The 20,539-nt window shown below is 40.7% G+C and overlaps 1 protein-coding gene across 1 annotated transcript in view; it reads right to left on the bottom strand.

The window, feature by feature from the left end:
* The window catches only part of Cd109 (CD109 molecule), a 108,048-nt gene that overhangs the window by 55,410 nt on the left and 32,099 nt on the right, over window positions 1-20,539 (bottom strand). Inside the window, exons 6-13 of the mRNA XM_028879858.2 lie at window positions 12,504-12,543; window positions 8,336-8,420; window positions 6,428-6,524; window positions 5,748-5,889; window positions 5,004-5,113; window positions 2,332-2,556; window positions 1,011-1,112; window positions 861-923 (exon numbers count right to left, since the gene is read on the bottom strand). Coding sequence (XP_028735691.1) covers window positions 861-923; window positions 1,011-1,112; window positions 2,332-2,556; window positions 5,004-5,113; window positions 5,748-5,889; window positions 6,428-6,524; window positions 8,336-8,420; window positions 12,504-12,543 — 864 coding nt within the window. The remainder of the gene's footprint in view (window positions 1-860; window positions 924-1,010; window positions 1,113-2,331; window positions 2,557-5,003; window positions 5,114-5,747; window positions 5,890-6,427; window positions 6,525-8,335; window positions 8,421-12,503; window positions 12,544-20,539) is intronic.

Genomic DNA, 20,539 nt, shown 5'->3' with positions numbered 1-20,539 from the left:
ATTAATATTTTAATGTACTTTTTAAATTATGTGTCTATGTCTGTTTCTGTATGGGGGTCTATACAGGTGCCCACAGAGGTCAGATGCTTCAAATCCCTGGAACTGAAGTTATAAGTGGCTATAAGCTGCCCAATGTGTGTGCTTAGCACTAAACTCAGGCCTTTTGTAAAGCAGCATATATTCTTAACCTCTAAGCCATCTCTCCAGTCCAACACTGAATTTGATATGTCAAATCAGTGTCATTTCTGAGATAGCACTCACTTGCACTGACCATTTCTCTGTGTTGGAAACTACTATTTGATGGAAAGGAACATGGAAATCTAATGGGAGGGCTCGATTAGCAAAACTACAAGGCCATGATGGCAAGTTTTATTTCTTTCTTATATTTCATGATTCTCCACAATGGATCAATGTTGTCTATATACTAGAAATTTACATCTTATACTTGGTGCAACATTTAGTTATCTATTTTAAATGAAAATGTAAATATAGTTGAAGAAAGAAAACCAATTACACAATAAAAAGAGCAAACTAATCTTTAACAATTTAGTAAGTCTGGTGAAGACATAAGGTAAACAACCCTTAAGAATTTCTCTAACAGGTCATAAACTTAAACTGTGAGAAATCACCAGCCTTCGAGGTAGCAAGGTAAAAGAAGGTGCTCGCCACACAAGTCTCATTACCTTGGTTTGACCCTCAGAATCCATGGCAAAAGGAAAGAACTGACTCTCAAAAGTTGTTTCTGATCTCCATATGCATGCTGTGACATACATGTGACAGCATTCATCCATACACATTACACATATTCACACACACACAATAATAAATAAATAAAAACCTTAAAATAAAGAAATTATTACCATATAGCTTAATTCTTCGAATGGCTTGTTGCCACTAACCACCAGTTCAAAAGGGGATCCCACCTAGAAAAGAAATTTAATTAATACACACACCCTAATTATAGGAATATCAAATCATGTTGTAACTATCAAGTAAGTCATAAGCATTACCTTGACATGCTCATGTGTGGTTTTAAGCTGGATGTAGGTCCTACTAGGAGAGGTGAACATGCCGCGAACTGACATGGTATTTACACTGTCAAGAAAAGAAGCCTGCAACAAAAGAAACAAAGCTATGAACGCTCAGCTTCAGTAACCTGAGAAAGAATGTGAGCTGCTGAGTAACTATGGGAAGCCAGATCACTTGCATTTTTGTTTTCAGGCAGAAACACATTCACCAGACACTGGCTCCTCATCATTTTACAGATCATGCTATAAAGAATGTGATAGCTTTAAAGCATAAGAAAGGATCTTTGCTGTTGGGTGGTGGTGGTGGTGGTAGTGGTGGTACACATCTTTAATCCCAACGCTCAGGAAGCAAAGGCAGGCAGATCTCTGAGTCTGAGGCCAGCTTGGTCTACAGTGAGTTCCAGGACAGCCAGAGCTACACAGAAAGAAACCCTGTCTCGAAAAACCAAGAAAGAAAAAAAAGAAAGGAAGGAAGGAAGGAACGAAGGAACGAACGAACGAAGGAACGAAGGAACGAACGAACGAAGGAACGAAGGAACGAAGGAAACAGAAAAAAAGAAAGGGTCTTTGCCATCATAGCCCTCAGTTACTTCAGACAAAGTTGTCTTGTTACAAAACACAGGCAGAAGAGGGAATTAAACAAAAAATGGATTCTTTCCTTTCCACACAATGCTCAGAGGGAAGTAAGAAACAGCGTGTCCTGCTTGACCCACCAAAATAAAGAGTCAAAAAATCAGGCAGGGATGGTGGGACACACCTGTAATGCCAACACTCGCCCAAGGCGGAGGCAGGAGGATCACGAGTTTGAGGGTGGTCGGGACTACACAGTGAGCACCTGGCCAGGCTGGGTTGTCTAACAAGACCCTATCTCAAAAACAAATAACAGAAGGGAAAGAGCTCCCAACAGTGTTGGTTCCTACCCAGTTAGGGCTCTGACTTGGGTAATACTGATACCAAAAGAAAGGTTACAGGAATTATGGGGCATTCCCAGACAAGCCACACTGGGAGAGAAAGCTCAAGAATGGTGATTTCAAATAACTGAAAAATCAACCAGAATGAGAGTTTGGGGAGCTGCTTCATGAAATCTTCCCATTGGTATGTCTGTCCATGGTCCTTAAAATGAAATTACAAAAAAACATCTAAAGTGGATCTTTAGCCACTGTGGGAAATGACTTCTAACGCTTTCCCTGTGTCTGAAGCAGATGTGTGTCCACTTCCTGTGCCCTATGAACTCTGAGAAGGTGTCTCCCACAAAATTACAATAGCAATAATGCCACTGCTGTGGCATGGAAAGAGACTGCACCTTCAGGTAGAGCTCACTGGAATTGTACAGGATCGGGAATTCAATCTTCAAGATTCCATTTTGGGGGACGGTATAATTTAGGATCTGGACATCATCCGTTTCCTGATCTCCACTGTTCCACATGCTCCAGATGTTGGTGTTTTTCCTCTGGGTCACTTCTATGCTTAGATTATTTCTTATATCTTCATGGGTTAGTTGATTATCATCAGAGCGGCTGACCTTCACCTGATTGTTAAAACAAAATATTTTAAGACAGGTAATAGCCCAGTTGAATGTAGTTTCTGTCTGTGCTGTTCCCAAATGCTGAACCCACAATGCTACAATTATTGGTAGCACCCCAATCTACTACGTTCAGTAACCCTTCTCCAGGAAGTGTCTGACACGTGACCACCGCCTTACTCATGGCTTCCTTGCCTTCCACAACTCTTTTGCTTCCTATCACTCTTTTGGCCTGGCAAGAGGGAAGATATTTGAAATAGACACTTGTATCCTGTGCTTTGGCTATCAGATTACTAAAATATGGAACATAAGACATTGGAATTTCCCCAGGAATCTGATGCTAGGAGACGAGAAAGGCCTGGAGCAGCCCGAGGGAAAACCTTCCTCCCAGAGCTCCAGCTGACTAGACACCTTACAGGAGAGACAAGGTTGGACCATCAGTTGGTGGGACCATGCCTTGCTGTGTCTTGCGCCTACTTAGATATGCCACCTTGGGCCTCTACTTAAGCCTTCACTTCATGACTCCAAAGATGGACTTGGAGGGATGGGGTCACTGGATCTCTTTATCCTCTTCCCACTGTGGCCACAACGAATAAATCTCCTTTCTGGTTTTCACCACTAATTTGTCTGCTTTAATTAGCTTCTCAGGGACAGGTGGCCAGACATGGCTTACTGGGTCCCTACCCCAAGTCTGGTAACACTCTGCGTTCCCTTTGGTTCCTTACTCTTTTTCTTTCTGCAAAATGTCCAACACTCAGCTGGCTTAGTTCTTTGTGATTATACCCCAGATTCAAAATTCCTATCCTCCCGGTACCCTGGAGCTCCTACTCAATCGCTCCATTTGAGGAAATCTCCACCTGATACCCAGTCACTTCAAATTCGGCATATTAACGTCCAGCAACCATCTTACCTTTCCTGTTTTTACTCACCACCGCCATCCTGACAGACTAGCCTCCATCTCCTAAACTCAGTGAGTACCAAGTCCCATAATTCCCTGCCCTCCCTCCCCACGCCCATAGCCACTACCACAGGGCATCTCCTAGTCTTGCTCCTGGCTGCAGCTGCCCTCTTCTCTGCAGACCTCGAACACTCCTCCACAAGCACAGCTTTTGTCCTCCCACCCTCCACCCCCCTCCCATCCCCACAATGCTCTACCCCACCCCCACCCAACCGTGTTCAGAGGCTCCAAGTCTTCTCACTGCCTAAGGCATAAAGTTCAACCCAATCTTGAGGCCCTCCCGAGCTCGAGGTCTTCTAGAGTTTCCTAAGTTTTGCTTCCTGTTTAACCAAGCCAAGTCCTCAGCGGCGTGTGTCCGGGTCCAGTCATTTTCCTGAACGCACCCTGAACCTTGCCAGCAGCTCTTTTGGTCTTATGTCAACTCTTTTGGTCTTACGTCATCTTTTCCCTGCCTCCCACCCCAGTGCTCAAACATTTAAAACACTACTAATCTTGTCATCACTCAAGGCTTTCTCTTACATAAAGCCCCCTTAATAACCTCCATCCCACCCCCAAAGCAAACTTGCCCTCAGCTTCATAAGCCTGTCCTGCACATCGTCAAAATTCACTCAAATTGCGGGGGAGGGAGCATAAATATGAGCAAGGAGCAAACAGCATACTTAGGAAGATGTTATAAGGAAATACATCATTTTGTGTGCTTTCAAAAAGTTTGTTTTCTTAATTTACTCAAATATTATTAATTCAATATTCTTTCTGAAAAAAGAACATCCTTGATAATAATTTTATTTATTTATCTATTTATTTAATCTTTTTTTTTTTTTTTTTTTTTTTTTTGAGACAGGGTTTCTCTGTGTAGCCCTGGCTGGCCTGGAACTCACTGTGTGGACCAGGCTGGCTTCGAACTCACAGAGATCCACCTGCCTCTGCCTCCCAAGTGCTGGGATTAAAGGCATGCATTACCACTGCCCGGCAATAATAATTTTTAACACTATACCTTTGATGAAATTAAAATTTAGTCCTTAACATCAAACAAAAAATTCTGACAGTCATTTCTTCATTAATAAAAGCTTCAATGTTGTGTTCAATATCAAACAAACTGCTAGTTTAGTAAATTTTTGGGAAAAAAAAATGGGGGCTGTTCTTAGAAACCACAATTTTTAAAAAATATAAGACAAAGGTCATTTGGGAGCAATTCTCCCTGTTCATGTAGCTAAAGAAGAAAAGTAACCAATCTCCTTTTTGACTAAGTTTTAAAGATACTGAGCATAGGTCAGGCGGTGGTGGTGCACGCCTTTAATCCCAGGACTGGGAGGCAGAGGCAGGCAGATCTTTGTGAGTTCGAGGCCAGCCTGGTCTACAGAGCGAGATTCAGGAAAGGTGCAAAGCTACACAGAGAAACCCTGTCTTGAAAAACCAAAAAAAAAAAAGGATACTGAGCACGTGATTTCCCACTAAGACTCATGCGTATGGACTGGTAATAAAAACACCGACTTACAGTGACTGTGAAGTTGAGAGACGGCTTCAAGACAGTCGCATAATCAAAAAACTCAATGATGTAGTCATATTGCTTGAAAAACACATTGGCACTTGCATTTCTTGAGATACCTGTATCGGGGATTGCACCATTTAGAAAGCAAACACAGTATTTCACCGATGGCTGTGCCCACCTAAGCTTCTTACTGAAGGGGCTGAAGATATCAGGGCACACAAGCCTACTCCCGTTATTGACGACGGTCCCAAGATTTCCGGCATTTTAGTCTCCCTCAAGTGGTTTGTATACCAAGAGAAGAAAGCACACAGACAGGAGAGGTTTTGCTTGTTGGGTCAACGGAATCAATCTGTTAAAATAGTAATAGAAGGCTCCTAACAATTAACTCCTGTGTTATTATTTAAAGAGCAAACTGTCTAGGAACAGGTGATACTTCAGAGTAAATGATGAAGAAGAAAAAAAAGAGGAAGCCAGTCGGCTGAAAATATAGGCCTCCTGTGTGTTTTTTCATGCTAGAAAAATGGAGTTGGGATGGGGAAAAATATGCAGGAGCTACTATTATCATAGGTAGCTGATGTAAGGACTTTCATAGAAAGTGAATTTCACTTTTTTATCAAAAACCCTACAAGTTAAAGTTTTCAGTGTTAAATAACCTCTCTAGGAAAGCAGTGAACACCCTCTCCTGAGAGCGGAGGTACAGTAGACAGCTAAGAAACAGCACAGGACTTTACCTTCTTTATGGCTACAAACCTGTGAGTGACTCCGTCACAGTAGCTACAATCTCTATGGGCCCAGGGATGAACGGGCCCATGTGTTCAGAATGCTCATCCGAGGAATCCATTACCTTCTTCATCTCTTTATCATCAAAAGAGAAGTTTGTGGATCCATGTATCTGTTTTGTTTAAAAACTCCATTTTACTTTTCACTTTAGGAATTCAAATTCCAGAAACAAAACTCTAAGTCATATTTGACAGTTCTGTCCTTCTCTGTTCACTCATCTCCAATGCTAGAAAGTTCTTGATGTTCTTAGTGTATTACTTTGGTAATTCTGTATGAAACTTTATTTTTAGAAAAAAAAGTTAAATTTCCCATACTGTGATCTGAGTCATAATTCTTTATATCATTATGTTGAAAATGGGTATAAACTTTCAATAAGTACTACATTCTCTTGTGGCTCCTATAATTAATCTCTGTTGTTTGCTCGTTTTTGATTTTTGAGACAGTTTCACAAAGCCCCAGCTGGCCTAAGAGTTCTTAGATGGCAGAGGCTGGTCTTGAACTGCTGATCCTCTTTTCCTCCGGCTCCCTCGAGAGCTGAAATAATAGGCATATGCCACCACAACCACAACCAGCTGGGTTCTAAAATTATTTTTTTAATCAAGATTAAAAAATGTCCCCATTGTAAATTATGAAATATCTACAAAAGTTACCTCAAAGTTTTTCGTGATATTTTTCTTCGGTCCCCAAAAGGATAAAGATAAAAATGTAAGTGTTACATCTCCCTTCACTGGCTTCCCATATGTATACCTGGAAAACAATTTTTAAAATGTTGTATTATTACATTTTCAACTTGATGGTGTCAGAGGAACACAACAAACATATTTCTTTCAATAAGCAGACACTAGCAACCTAACAGAAAAGAATTATTTTTAAAACACACCTCTCCTGCAATTTAAAAAGGGGGAGGGGTAAGCACAAGGGAGTCATATTAGCTCTGTCATCCCTGCAGTCAGCTGAGACAGGACAAACTCAAGGCTGGAGTGAGCAACTTCTCAACCATCTGTCTCAAGAAATGATGAAACACAAGAAAAACATTAAGAACGAGGAATGTCCTTTACAATGGTGAGTCTTCAGATTAGGTCCAGATGGAACTCAGAACCAAAGAATCTAAAATCGGTTCAAACACTGCCTGTCCATGGTCTCCGCCCACTGAGAGGGCAAGGAGGAAGTGCCAGTGTTACAGGAAGGCGCAGTGAGCTCTAAAAGATGATGAAAAAATCTTTCAATGCTAGACATGCTGGCCATCGCCTGCATGTCTACAAACTTTACAGCCCGTAAAAATTTTGAATGTTAAGTTATAATCACCATAGCCAACTGTCACACATCCCAGGATTCACCAGGAGGGGATATCTTAGACTATAGAGTACCAAATGCATGTATAGCTACCAAAAAACTTGACTTCTTTTTTTACAAGGAAACTTTAAATAGTATTTTTTAACCATCATTTCACACTCATCTTCTTGTGTCAAATTTCATTCTCTGCTACTTCACAGTCTTTATTTTATTCCCTTAATTATTCTCTTCATAGTAGAAACATTTCCTCATGTAAAAGAAAGGTAATCTTCAGTAAACCATTTCACTGCCAGAAAATCTTTTTAAATGTGTTTCCTGTGTTCCACCCATCTCTATTTCAAACACTGGGCCAACACTTACAGCCAGTTTTGCTTTGCATTTTACAAATTGTAATAGTAAACTGATGTTTCCTGAACCTGTTAATTAGATACAGAAATAACCTCTCTTCTGGGCCAACTCTAAAGCAAATACAGAAGTTTCAAAATTATGAGAAAAAAAAAATCCACCTTCAAATATACCATCCTTCCAAACAAAAGCAGCCAAGTTAGTAGAGACCTGGCTAGAAACCTCAGCATCAAAATTACTGCCCTCAGCACCTAACATGACCTGTGTCTCCTTAAATATTAAGTACAAGCAAAACTAGAATGCCAGAATGTTTGTTTTGTTTTTCGAGACAGTGTTTCTCTGTGTAGTTTTGGTGCCTGACCTGGATCTTGTTCTGTAGACCAGGCTGGCCTCGAACTCACAGAGATTTGCCTGGCTCTGCCTCCCTTTTTTTTTTTTTTTTTTTTTTTTTTTTTTTTTAAGAATATTACATTTTAAAACAGTTGTATCATACAATAGCTCAGAGTGTTTAAAATAATAACTTAATATATTCTTAAAGGCAATTTTTTTTTATTTTGGCTTAAATGTGAAGCTGGGGATACAGAGATACCCTGTGGTTAAGATTTTTTTCCTGTTCTGAGCCATCTCTCCAACCCCTGAATACACAATGTTTTAGAAACCCAACAGTGTATTCTACAAACCCCTTAGTCACTAGTCTGTGAGAAACATTTTAGGAATGGTAGCTTGAAGTGGAGTTACAGATGCAAAGACTTGTGGAGATCTGCACTGTGCTAAATGAAGTATTACAGACGTTGGCTTACTATACATTAGGGTCTTTTTAAAAAGCAAAACCTTGTGCTAGTATTAAGTGTGTACAGAGCTGTTTGTCATGCTGTTTTACAACAGTTTAGAGCATACCAAAAGAAAAAAATGCAACTTACTTTGCTGTAACGGAACCACTTAAATTCTTAGCGTTCAAAGAACAGTACAATGGTGTCTGCAAAGTAACTTCAAACTTTGGTAACACTGAAAAAGAAAAGCAATCTTTTAAAGACTCTATTTTTCCAGTATCCTCAGCTGAACCCAACAACAACAACAACAACAAAAACCCGAGTTGTTCTAACTAGTTGATAATTGGTATTTCTTGAACTTGGATTTATTCATACACACATTAACATAAATTTAAAAGCCCTTTAGGTAATTTAAAATTAGAAATACTTACTTAGGTCAACTTTATCTAATAAGGAAATAGATTTTGACTGCTTTACATTTATTTAGTTAGTTAGTTGCTCATCCATGTTGCATGTATGTGTGAGTGCCAGAGTGTATGTATGTGCACTGCACATGTGCAGGAGGAGCCTATGGAGATGAGAAGAGAGCACTGGATCCCCTGGAATTGGAGTTACAGGTGTTCCTGGAGGAACAGGAGTTACAGAGCCATCGTGTGGGTGTTGGGAACCAAACCTGGTTCCTCTACAAAAGCAAGAAGCATTCTTTTCTTTCTTTTTTTTTTTTTTTTTTTTTTTTTTTTTTTTTTCTTTTTTTAGTTTTTAGACAGGGTTTCTCTGTGTAGCTTTACACCTTTCCTGGAACTTACTCTGTAAACCAGGCTGGCCTCAAACTCACAAAGATCCACCTGGTTCTGCCTCCTGAGTGCTGGGATTAAAGGCGTGCGCCGCCGCCGCCGCCGCCGCCGCCGCCGCCGCCACCGCCGCCACCACCACCACCCAGTGCAAGAAGCATTCTTAACCACTAAACTATCTCTATGGCTGCCATAATATGTTTTACAACTAATACTACTTTAAATAAAGTACTCTACCACAGTAAAAATGTTTGACATTTTGATTTGGGCCTACAGAAATGTTTTTATAATGTCACTGATCAAAGAAACAGATAAGACTCCTATAACGGACCTCACCACACAATTAACATTATATAAATATCAAAATGCTGGTAAGTCAGTACTATCTGGCCAACCCATGGGTCAAAGGCCCTGAATGTGCCAAAACACTGCTAGACTCTAAACCAGTCTGGGAGGGAGGCTTGGACAAGTGCCATAGAGAAACTATGATCCTCCTACACACTCCTCTCCAAAGAACCGCAAAAGCTCTCTCTTCAAATATACGTTGCCCACCAATCACCCCACAACTGTACCTCATCAAGGTCATGTAATCACCTACTACAGTGAAATATGAAAACAACACACAAAAAATTTTGATACTGCCAGCCATAGGTGGCCCACTTCTTTAATCCTAGCCCTTGGGAAGCAGAGACAGGTGGATCTCTGCGAGTTCAAGGCCAGCCTGGTCTACTTAGTAAGTTCCAAGGAGCAGAGACTACACAGTAAGATCCGTTCTCAAAAAAAAATAAAAAAATTAAAAAAAAAAAAGGTTGCTTTCTAGGTTCTCAACCTTCCTAACGCTACCAGCCTTTAATACAGTTCCTCATGCTGTGGTGAGCCCCAAGCATAAATTATTTTGTTGCTACTTCATAACTGTAATTTTGCTACTGTTATGAATTATAATGTAAATATCTGATACACAACCCCAAGGGGGTCACAGCCCACAAGTTGAGAACCACTGTTCTAGAACATTGATCAAAGAAAATAAAATGTGAGCCACATTTATAATTTTTCATTTCTAGTGATCACATTTTAAAAAAACAACAACAACACAAAAAAATCAATTTTGTAATTGTCTTAGTTAGGGTTTATATTGATATGACAAAAAAGCAGGTTGGGGAGGAAAGGGTTTATTTGACTTACACTTCCAGATCAAAGTCCATCATTGGAGGAATTCAGAACAGGAACCCAAGCAGGGCTGGAACCTGGAGGCAGGAGCTGATGCAGAGGCCATGGAGGGAGCTGCTTACTGGCTTGCTTCCCCTGGCTTGCTCAGGCTGCTTTCTTATAGAACAAAGGACCACCAGCCCAGGGATGGCACCATCCACAACAGGCTGGGCCCTCCTCCACTGATCACTAATTGAGAAAATGCTTTATAGCTGGATCTCATGGAGGCATTTCCTCAACTGAGGCTCCTTCCTCTCTGATGACTCTAGCTTGTGTCAACTTGACACAGAAAACCAGCCAGTTACAGTAATATTTTTCTTACTTCATCTAAAATCATGGGGGGGGGGGGGCGCTTAAGATTTATTTATTTATGTATACAGTGTTCTGCCTGCATGTGTGCCTGCATGCCAGAAGAGGGCACCAGATCTCATTACAGATGGTTGTGAGCCACCACGTGGTTACTGGAAATTGAACTCAGGACCTCTAGAAGAGCAGCCAGGGCTCTTAATCTCTGAGCCATCTCTCCAGCCCTAAAATCTTGTTTTAACATTGAGCCAAAGTTTTAAAATTTATTATTAATCAACTTTATTTTCTTACATGAAGTCTTGGAAATCTGGTGTGAATTTTACATGTATAACATATCTCTATTGGGACTAGATACATGTCAAGGACTGTACACCTGTGTATGGTGAGGGCCTCTGGGTGACACACACAGTTCCAGATCAGGGGTCAGAACAGTATGGCCAGCATAAGCTAAGAGTAGCTTTTACTAATGTTAATTGGTTAGAAAAATCAAAAGAGAAATATGTGGTGATGCATAAGTTTATCACATGACAGCATCGTTTGCTTATGTATTGTCTGTGTCTGCTACAGTCTACACAGACAAAGACGAGCAAGTATAACAAACACCTGAGGCCTACTGAGACCAAATTACTACTTTCAGTCCCATGACAGGAAAATACTTTGCTAGTCCTGTTCCAGGCCATGACATATGGATGTGAAAATACTCTGGAAAACACAGGAGCTAGAGTCACAAAGATGGAACAAACTGTGTTTCAGAATTCTTTTGCCTAAATTAAGAGTGATCATTGAATGTTATGCAAATCAAACTAAAAGGCTCACCTATAAACAAAAAGCCACTACTTAATTTATCAGCTATTAGGGAGGTCCTGGGCTTTTTCTCGTCTCTGCCTCCTCTCTGTCCGCCAAGAGAAACAGCTGGATCCACTACTGTCTTTTGTGCACTTACAAAGCAATGTGGAGCCTGCAAGAAGGTGACCTTCCTGAGTTAGATGCCCTGTCTCCACCATGTTGACCAAATCAAAATATAGAAAAACACCAAAGTCAAATTGGTCATTTTTGGTTTTTTGTGGTGCTGGGTGGGAACTAAACCCAGGGCATCGGCCCATACTCTCAACTAAACCATGTCCTCAACTCCAATGTTCAGTTTTCAAAGAGTCAAAAAGGTTAATATTTTATATGTGTGGGGGAAGCCCGGTACTCGGGAGGCTGAGATGAGATTTGAAGCTAGCAAGATCTGCAAAGCAAGTTCCGGACAACACTACATAAAGACCCTCTCTCAAAAAAAAGAGAACAAGTCTGGAGAGTTGGCTCAGCAGTTAAGAGCTGACTGTTCTTCCAGGTTTTATTCCAAACACCCCACATGAGAACTAACAACCATCTGTAACTCCAGTTCAAGGAGAATGCAACAACCTCTTCTGGCTTCCACAGGCTCTACACATAGGTGGTACACAGACATACATGAGGACAAACCATTTACACACATAAAATAAAAATAAACAAATATCAAATAAAAACAGAAAATGAAAAATTCTCTTAAGAGAAACTGACATAGCCGGGCAGTGGTGGCGCACGCCTTTAAACCCAGCACTCAGGAGGCAGAGGCAGGCAGATCTCTGTGAGTTCGAGACCATCCTGGGCTACAGAGTGAGTTCCAGGACAGGCTCCAACGCTACACAGAGAAACCCTGTCTCAAAAATAAATGAGAAAGAAAGAAAGAAAGAAAGAAAGAAAGAAAGAAAGAAAGAAAGAAAGAAAGAAAGAAAGAAAGAAAGAAAGAAAGAAAGGGAAAAAGAAAAACTGACATGGAATGTTAGATATTTTGCCTACTTTTTTCTTTATAATGAAATTTCAGTACATTTATAAAGGAAATTATATGTTTGATCCTACAAGGAATACTAAAGTTTTACCTTTTGGGGGGTTTTATTTATTTTTAAGTAGCATGTCTCTTGAAAATTTCTCATCTCTATAGAAAGTAATAAATGGGTGTTTTCCTTCAAAATAAATTGAGGAACTCTTACCATATTCTGAGACTTGAAATGATTGATAATACTGCTGATCCTATTGGGAAAAAAGACAGAAACAAAGTATGAGTTAGTTTAGTTTGTCCTCTTATCTGCATAAAAATATTTAGAAAATAAATTTTTGAATTACATTTATAATGGTTTAAAAATAAAAACGATTTATTTTCATCTGCAGAAATTTATTTTTAGTCAATTGCAGTACCAAGCTTGTGAGACAGAGTTTTTCTTCCCAATTTGTTCACATAAAAAGGTAACTTCTCTAATTACAAGTCATTTAAACAAACTGTTTAATCTGATATACATCATTTGCAAAACAAAAATTAGGTTAAAGAGTTCATAAATTTATTAAGCCATGATAATACATATCAAACTAACAGAAAATAACTTCAAGTTTGTTTTGGATATGACTTTAGAAAAACATGGGGAAAAATGAAATTACTCATAATTAAAATGTTTACAAAGAATCAAGAAGACAAAGTTATCATGAACCAACATATTCCACCTTCTAACTCCTTGAATTATTTTTTGCTGTAGCATTTCAATCAATACATCCTACCCTACACTAACAGATATCATTAATTAATCTCTTTTCCAAGCTTCACAAGAAAACAGGTCTCCTATTATATCATTTTCTAACTTAAAATACTAACCACAAAGTCTAAATAACAAAAACCATGGTCAAATAGCTAAGTGATTTCACTATGAACCTGCACTCTAAACCTGTCTCCTGTGTTTATCATAGCAAACAGAGCTGTAATGAAAAAATAGTAGCTTTCCTAGAAATCATAACAAATCTAAAGTGTCTACTTTAAGAATTTTTTTTGAAACATTCTCTTTCTCTCCTCTCCTCTCCTCTCCTCTCCTCTCCTCTTCTCTTCTCTCTCTCTCTCTCTCTCTCTCTCTCTCTCTCTCTCTCTCTCTCTCTCTCTCTCTCTCTCTCTCAATGTCTCTCTCTCTCTCTCACTCTAGCCCAAGATGGCCTGGGACAGACTATGTAGTCCAGGAGGCTAAGCTAAAATTAATGGTATTCCTCCTGCCTCCGCCTCCCATAGGCACCACACCTGGCTCATATTACTTAACCTTAAAAGAAAATACACAGTTCACTTCAAAATACAAAACAAATCTTTATATGCTGACATAATAGTTGTCTAGGTCTGGGATGTAGATCAGTAGCAGAGCACTTAATAAGCACATACCAATCTCTGGGCTTAATCACCAATGCTGAAAGAAATACAGTTGTTTAACATTTGGTTTAAATATCATCATTTAAATATACCGAATAGGGAATGAAGAGATGGTTCAGTGATTAAGAACATTTGCTGCTCTTCCAAAGGACTCAAGTTTGGTTTCTAGTATCTACAATCAGGTCACAATCTCTTGTAACTCCAGTTCCACATCCCGATGCCCTCTTCTGGCATCTCTGGGCACCTGCACACACACACGCACATAACACACACACACACACACACATCGACCTAATCTGAAATAAACCTTTTCTAAAAAAAAAAATAAATGTGTCATTTGGATCAGCCTTAAGCATCTCCATATTGATGATCCCTACTTCAACTGTTTGCATGTCATATATAGGAATATTATAAGCTGCGTGTATCTGATTCACTACACTTTGTTGTCTTCAAAAACTAAATCAAGAAGGTAATTGTTGCCTGACTTTTCCAGGGAGATATAAAATTAACATCTGTCCCCAAAATGAGACAGCAACAACAGTCCAAAAACTGCCCATACAAGGCCATGATGAGTAAAATAAGCTTTTTTTTAAACAATTTATTTGTTTTTATTTTAGTCACATTTATGTTTTGCCTGCATGCATCTCTGTGTGAGGGTGTCAGATCTTGGAGTTACAGACAGTAGTGGGAATCAAACCTGGGTCCTCTGGAAAAGTAGTCAGTGCTCTTAACCACTGAGCCATCTCTCCAGCCCCCATAAAATGAGTTTATTATGGCTTACTTATGTAGTGGTGGATAACTAGAGATAACTGCACTTTTCAGAAACTGTCTCTACTATCACCATCAAGTTCCTATATTCTATGACTCTGAAGTCAAGGTAGAATGAACAAATCTGCGTTCAAAGTCCTACATAGTGTTAAGAAGAGGTGACTACAAGCTCAGACAACAGAGAGCTACCCAGTTTTAAAAAGCAGAAGTGAGCCAGACATGGTGGTGCACGCCTTTAGTCCCAGTGCTCAGGAGGAAGAAGCAGGCAGATTTTTGAGTTCGAGGACAGCCTGACCTACAGAGAAGGCCACCCAGAGAAACTCTGTCCCAAATAACAATGACAAAAAGTATAAATGACTACAAGCTCGGACACTGTAAGGAACAGACAAAGACAGACTCTAGGAACGTTGTATGTTTATTTGCACTCTGTCTCATCGGGGATTCTGGTGGTCTCAGCAAACATGTCCAGCCATGGGAAGCGGCACTCGTTTGGCTGCGGTCTGGCACACGGGAGAGCTTGCTACAAGGGGGAGTCACTCTAAATAGGATTCAGAGAACTAGTCTCTTTTCAGTGATGTATCTGTGATGCCCGATTTGCTGACACACAATTCTTGTCTTTGAAATACTTGGCCTCCCTACTGAGGTCAACACAAATAAGCACAGGGGTGAGCGGAAATGGCTCAGCGTTTAGAGTACTTGTTCTGCCAAAGGACCTGGACTCAATTCCCAACACCCACATGGTGGCTCACAGCCATCTGTAACTCCAGTTGCAGGAGATCCAATGTCCTCTACTGACCTCCAAAGGTCAAATGGTATGCAAATGGTATGCAAATGGTATGCAAATGGTATGCAAATGATATACATGCCTACATGCTGGCAGGACATTTTATACATCAAATAAATAAATTAATCTTTAAAGGTTTAAATTTAAAAAAAAAAAAAAAAGCTTGGGGAATGAGATGATCTCTGTTGAGATAAAGTCATATACAAGCCGGGCGGTGGTAGTGCACACCTTTAATCCCAGCCCTTGGGAGGCAGAGGCAAGTGAATCTCTGAGTTCAATAATCCTGGTTTACAAAGCGAGTTCCAGGATAGCCAGAACTATTACACAGAGAAACCCTGTCTCAAAAAATAAAAAAAAAATGTAAAATAAATAAATAAAGTCATATACGACAAACGTTAATTAGTACATGAAAAACAACATAATGAAGTTCTGTAAAGACGTATCAGTCCTGAGGAATTTTTTACTGCTGTTTCTATACTAACGACTCCTAAATCATCATCTCTAGCCCAAATCTCAGCCGAGAGATTCAGGTTCAGACACACTTGCTGTCATGTCCTCCCAAATGTCCTAGATTTGTTTCTCTGGATAAACATTCTTCCCAGAAGCTCCACCTCCCCAAGCCACTCCGCATGCCCTTCTCTCCCACAATATCCTGTGCCCTGTTTAATTTAATCCGCATAATCATTTGCTTTGCTCCATCCTCTTTAAGAAACTGTGGAATCTTTGGGGCAGAGCAGCTAGTTCAGCACGCTGTCGGTATTTGTTGAATGAAAGCATGTATAAATGAGTGACTCAGTTGACTCTTGTCCCCAGGCCGGTTGCTAGGGTACTCTAGGAGCCTCAGTTATCAGACATGAGATCTTAAAATCATTTTCTCCTATAAAGAGTCAGGCTGCCTTGAAGAGGCAGACAACGATGACTGTGCTCCCAGTTTCCAGGGAAACAATGCCAAGGAGAGAAGAAGCCAGCATCAAAGGAAGGGGACAGGAAAGAAGCCTCGGCCTTCCTTTCATTACCCCTTTAATTGTGACAGTAAACTAAGAGATCATTTCATAGCTGAGTGATGACTGCACGCTTTAGGTCACACGGCATTTTCCCAGGGTTTTCACAAGTGGCCAAATGCAAATCAAGATGTAAATTATTCTACTGGCCAAAGGATCTCGGAAACAAATAAATTGTCTGTTGGACAGTCAAGAAGCTAGATCAATTTTTCAACGAGTTTAGTTTGTTTGTTTGTTTGTTTGTTTGTTTGTTTGTTTGTTTGTTTTTTAAGACAGGGTTTCTCTGTGTAGTTTTGGTGCCTGTCCTGGATCTCACTCTGTAGACCAGGCTGGCCTCAAACTCACAAAGATCTGCCTGGCTCTGCCTCCCGAGTGCTGGGATTAAAGGCATGTGCCTCCACCGCCGCCGGGCTCTAGTTTACTTATTTTTGTAAAGCATTTTTACAAAATATATATTCAAAAATGGTAGAAGAGAGCCAAGCACGGTGACACAGAATGGAAATCTCATGACTGGGGAGGCTGAGATGGGGGAATCGCAAGTGTAAAGTAGACCAGCCTGGGCTAGAAAAGAATTCCAGGCCAGTCTGGGTTACATAGTGAGGCCCTGTAACAGAGGGGAAATGGCAGAAAACTACCTAAAGTTAATAACAATTCTGACAATCAGTAGCCATTAGTGACATATATAATCCAAAAAACAAAATGTGGATACCAAGTACTTCCGGTGGTCTAGCACAGGGATCCACATTTTTTTTTTCCAGTAAAGGGCCAGACAGGCCAGACACTAACACTTTAAGCTGGGGAGGCCAGATGGTCTCCGTTCTAATTATACAACAGTGTCATGATAGTGAAAAGCACCCAAAATACCCTGAAATCTGGGATGGTAATCCCCCCAGCACTGTTCTTTTTGCTCAGAATTGCTTTGACTGTCGGAGTTTATTTACGGTTCCATGAATTTTAGGATGCTTTTGCTTTCTATTTCTGTGAAGAGTGTTATGGAGACTTTGGGGATTGCATTAAATCTATAAATTGTGGCGACCAGGGAAACCCTCACTCGCTGTTGATGGGTTTGCAAATTGGTGCAGCCACTCTGGCAATCAGTGAGGGGAAGTCTCAAAAAGCTAAAAATAAACCCACCACATGCTCTCAGAACACTTGGAAACTAAAGAGAGGTTACTCACTGGCCCACTACAAGGAACAGCAGGGCCAAGAGTACATGCTGTGCCTGGTGGGGGTGGTGCACACCGTCAATTCCAGCCCCCAGGAGGCAGAGGTAGGTGGATCTCTCAGTTCTAGACCAGTCTGGACTACAGAGCAAGTTCCAGCACAGCCATGGCTACAAAGAGAAACCCTATCTCAAAAACCAAAAAAAAAAAAAAAAAAGAAAGAAAGAAAAGAAAACACAAAGAGTACATGCTGTGATGGGGTTGATCTGCACCACCTGAATGCTGAAAAGCAAAGAAGGCTATAGAAATTTCCCTTAACTGGATCTACAAAAAGTGTAAATCATCATGGTGGGCGTATTCTGTACAGATCCAAACAACTTCAGGCTGAGTGGGACCATGAAGAGGACAAGAAGGAGGTGTGTGCTCTGGATGCGCGGGAGCTGAAGAAGGGGTTATGAGCTGCCAATCAATGGAGACTAATAAATATCTCCTAGCAATACCAAGAGTGTCAAGAATTTCACAAGTTAGTTCAAAGAAGGAAAAGTCCTGCTTGTGGCAACTCAGACCTTCAATCTCAGCTATTCAAGAGGCTGAGGCAAGAGGGTCATGAGTTGAGTTCAAGGCCAGTTTGAGTAACTTCATAAGACCCTACCTCAAAAATTAAAAATTAAAAATAAATAGGAAAAAAAAAATAGCCTAGCATGTGTGAGGCCCTAGGTTTAATCCCCAGTACCAAAAAAAGAAAGAAGGAAAAGAAGAAAAGGAGGGGAAGGAGAAAGAAGAGGAGGAGGGAGAAGAGGAGGAGGAGAAAGAGGGGGAAGAAGGAGGAGGGGGAGGGAGAGAAAGATTAGACTAGAATGACTCCTAGTCTATCGCTCTCTGCATTTGCTGAACTAAGCCAAGGCCCTCTGGGGACCTTGTGACTCCCAGTTCAGAGCGCTCTGTACTTGTTATATAAACCACCTCACCTCCTTGTTGCAGGGCCACATCTTCCTACTTTCACATGTGTGCCGACTGGTGCTGCCTCTGGCCTTGCACACAAGAGAAAAGTCCCATGTTTCGGCATCATTTGAATCCTTACTAAGCTAGATGCGCTTGAACCTATTATCTATAAAGTATTAGGCAATCTTCTTCCTCCTCTTTGATTTTTACCATAAAATTGGAAAAGAAAAAAAAAAAAAAAAAAAAACACCATAAAGATAAAAATAAAAAGCCGGGCAGTGGTGGCGCACGCCTTTAATCCCAGCACTCGGGAGGCAGAGCCAGGCGGATCTTTGTGAGTTCGAGGCCAGCCTGGGCTACCAAGTGAGTTCCAGGAAAGGCGCAAAGCTACACAGAGAAACCCTGTCTCGAAAAACCAAAAAAAAAAAAAAAAAAAAGATAAAAATAAAAAAAATCACAATGGAACCATCATCATATAAAAGTGCCACTGTATTTACGATGACTTACTTGGAGGAATGACAGCCAATAAAAGGATTTGCCAAGTGACTGAAAATGTTTACTAATATTTACATTGCCCTTTCCTTGCTGTGTTTAGAGCACAAACATCTGTGCTCTAAACTGTAGTTATGATGTATTTCTCTAGGGATTTCAACCCAAATTGATCAGAGCCATCTATGATGAGCTTAATAAATAAGAGATGTCCAGTTCCCACCCTGGAGCCACCGAATCAGAATCACCAAGGCAGGCACAGTGCAAGTATAATGGAACCATTCATCCATGCATCTATTCATCTACTCCTTCTACAGAAAATGAGTGTCAGGCACTGTGATGGAAGTGGGAGGTATCTTCCCTGCAACAAGAGTCTGGTCCAGTCAAAAGACACTTATCAAATATACGTATTTGTAGTTACAAACTTTAGTAAACAGTATGGGTCAGATTTGCAGAGAATAAAACTGGACATGAGATGGCGAGGTCGAACCGGATCAAGCAAGGCCTTGGGAAAGCAACAGTGGAATGTGAATTTTACTCTGAAAGCAATGGGAAGTGTTTGGAAAGCTTAGGCTGGAGGATAACATGATCCGACTACTGTTTAGATTACGTTTACTGCTGTGTAGAGAATGAGTTGCAAGTGTGGAAATAAGTAAATTTACAGAAGATGACTAAGAGACATTGACAGTATCTAGGGAAACTGTGACGGCAGCTTTGAAAGGGGATGTAGAGCAGGAAAGAAGGGGAAATGAGTCCATCTGAAATGTACATAAGCATAGACACCACAGAAGTTGGTAGAGGCTGGATGTGGGTGCTTAAGTGAGCATAAGATGTCAAGGAGAAGGCTAAGGCTACCAGCTAACAGCCTGAAAGGAGGGTGGAATAACTCAGTCAAGTGGAAAATGCTGGCAAACAGCCAGCTATGGTGGGGAACATTGGCAAGGATGATTTGGAGGCCTAGGTTTTCTCAAAGAAACAAATCTGAGAGTCGTTGGCATGCAGATGGAAACTGAGAGCATGCCTATGAGCAGACTTGCCTAAAATGAATTGTGAAATGAACTGAAAAGCAAACTTTGCAAAGTGCCAGTGTGTACAAGATAACGAGTGATAAACACAAGCAAGCAGGAACCTACAAGCCAGAACTGGAGTGACTGAGGAGAAGTAGGCAGAGAGGTCAGATGATGGCTTTTCTTTTTGGAAGACTGACCAGAAGGAGAGTGACACCACCGGAAGGAGAAGTAGAGTCCAAATTATCCTTTCAATCTAGTCTCTCTTAAAGATTTGTCTTGTCTTATGTGTCTCCATTCTTGTTTTCCAGTAGTGTAGATGTTCCTACACCTGGAGTCTCCTTTCTGTTTCCCGACAAGATTCACAGCATCGTCTACCCCTGACTTCTTCTACATCTTCAACTTAGATCCCTTCTTCTCCTGGGTCTTTCCATAAAACCTAATAAGCTGAATGAAATCTTTCACATGAAAGACTTAACAGAGCTGGAGAGATGGCTCAGTGGTTAAGAGCACTGGCTATTCTTCCAGAGGACCTGGGTTGAAATCCTAGAGCCCACACGGCAGCTCACAACCATCTGTAACTCCAGTTTCAGGGAATCCAACACCCTCTTCTGTGGCCTTCAAGGGCACTAGGCCTACATGTGACACAAAAATACAAATGTACCAGGTGGTGGTGGTGCACGCCTTTAATCCCA

The sequence above is a fragment of the Peromyscus leucopus genome, chromosome 7 (assembly GCF_004664715.2).
Source record: "Peromyscus leucopus breed LL Stock chromosome 7, UCI_PerLeu_2.1, whole genome shotgun sequence".
NCBI lineage: Eukaryota > Metazoa > Chordata > Mammalia > Rodentia > Cricetidae > Peromyscus > Peromyscus leucopus.
This window is presented reverse-complemented; position numbering and strand designations above follow the sequence as displayed.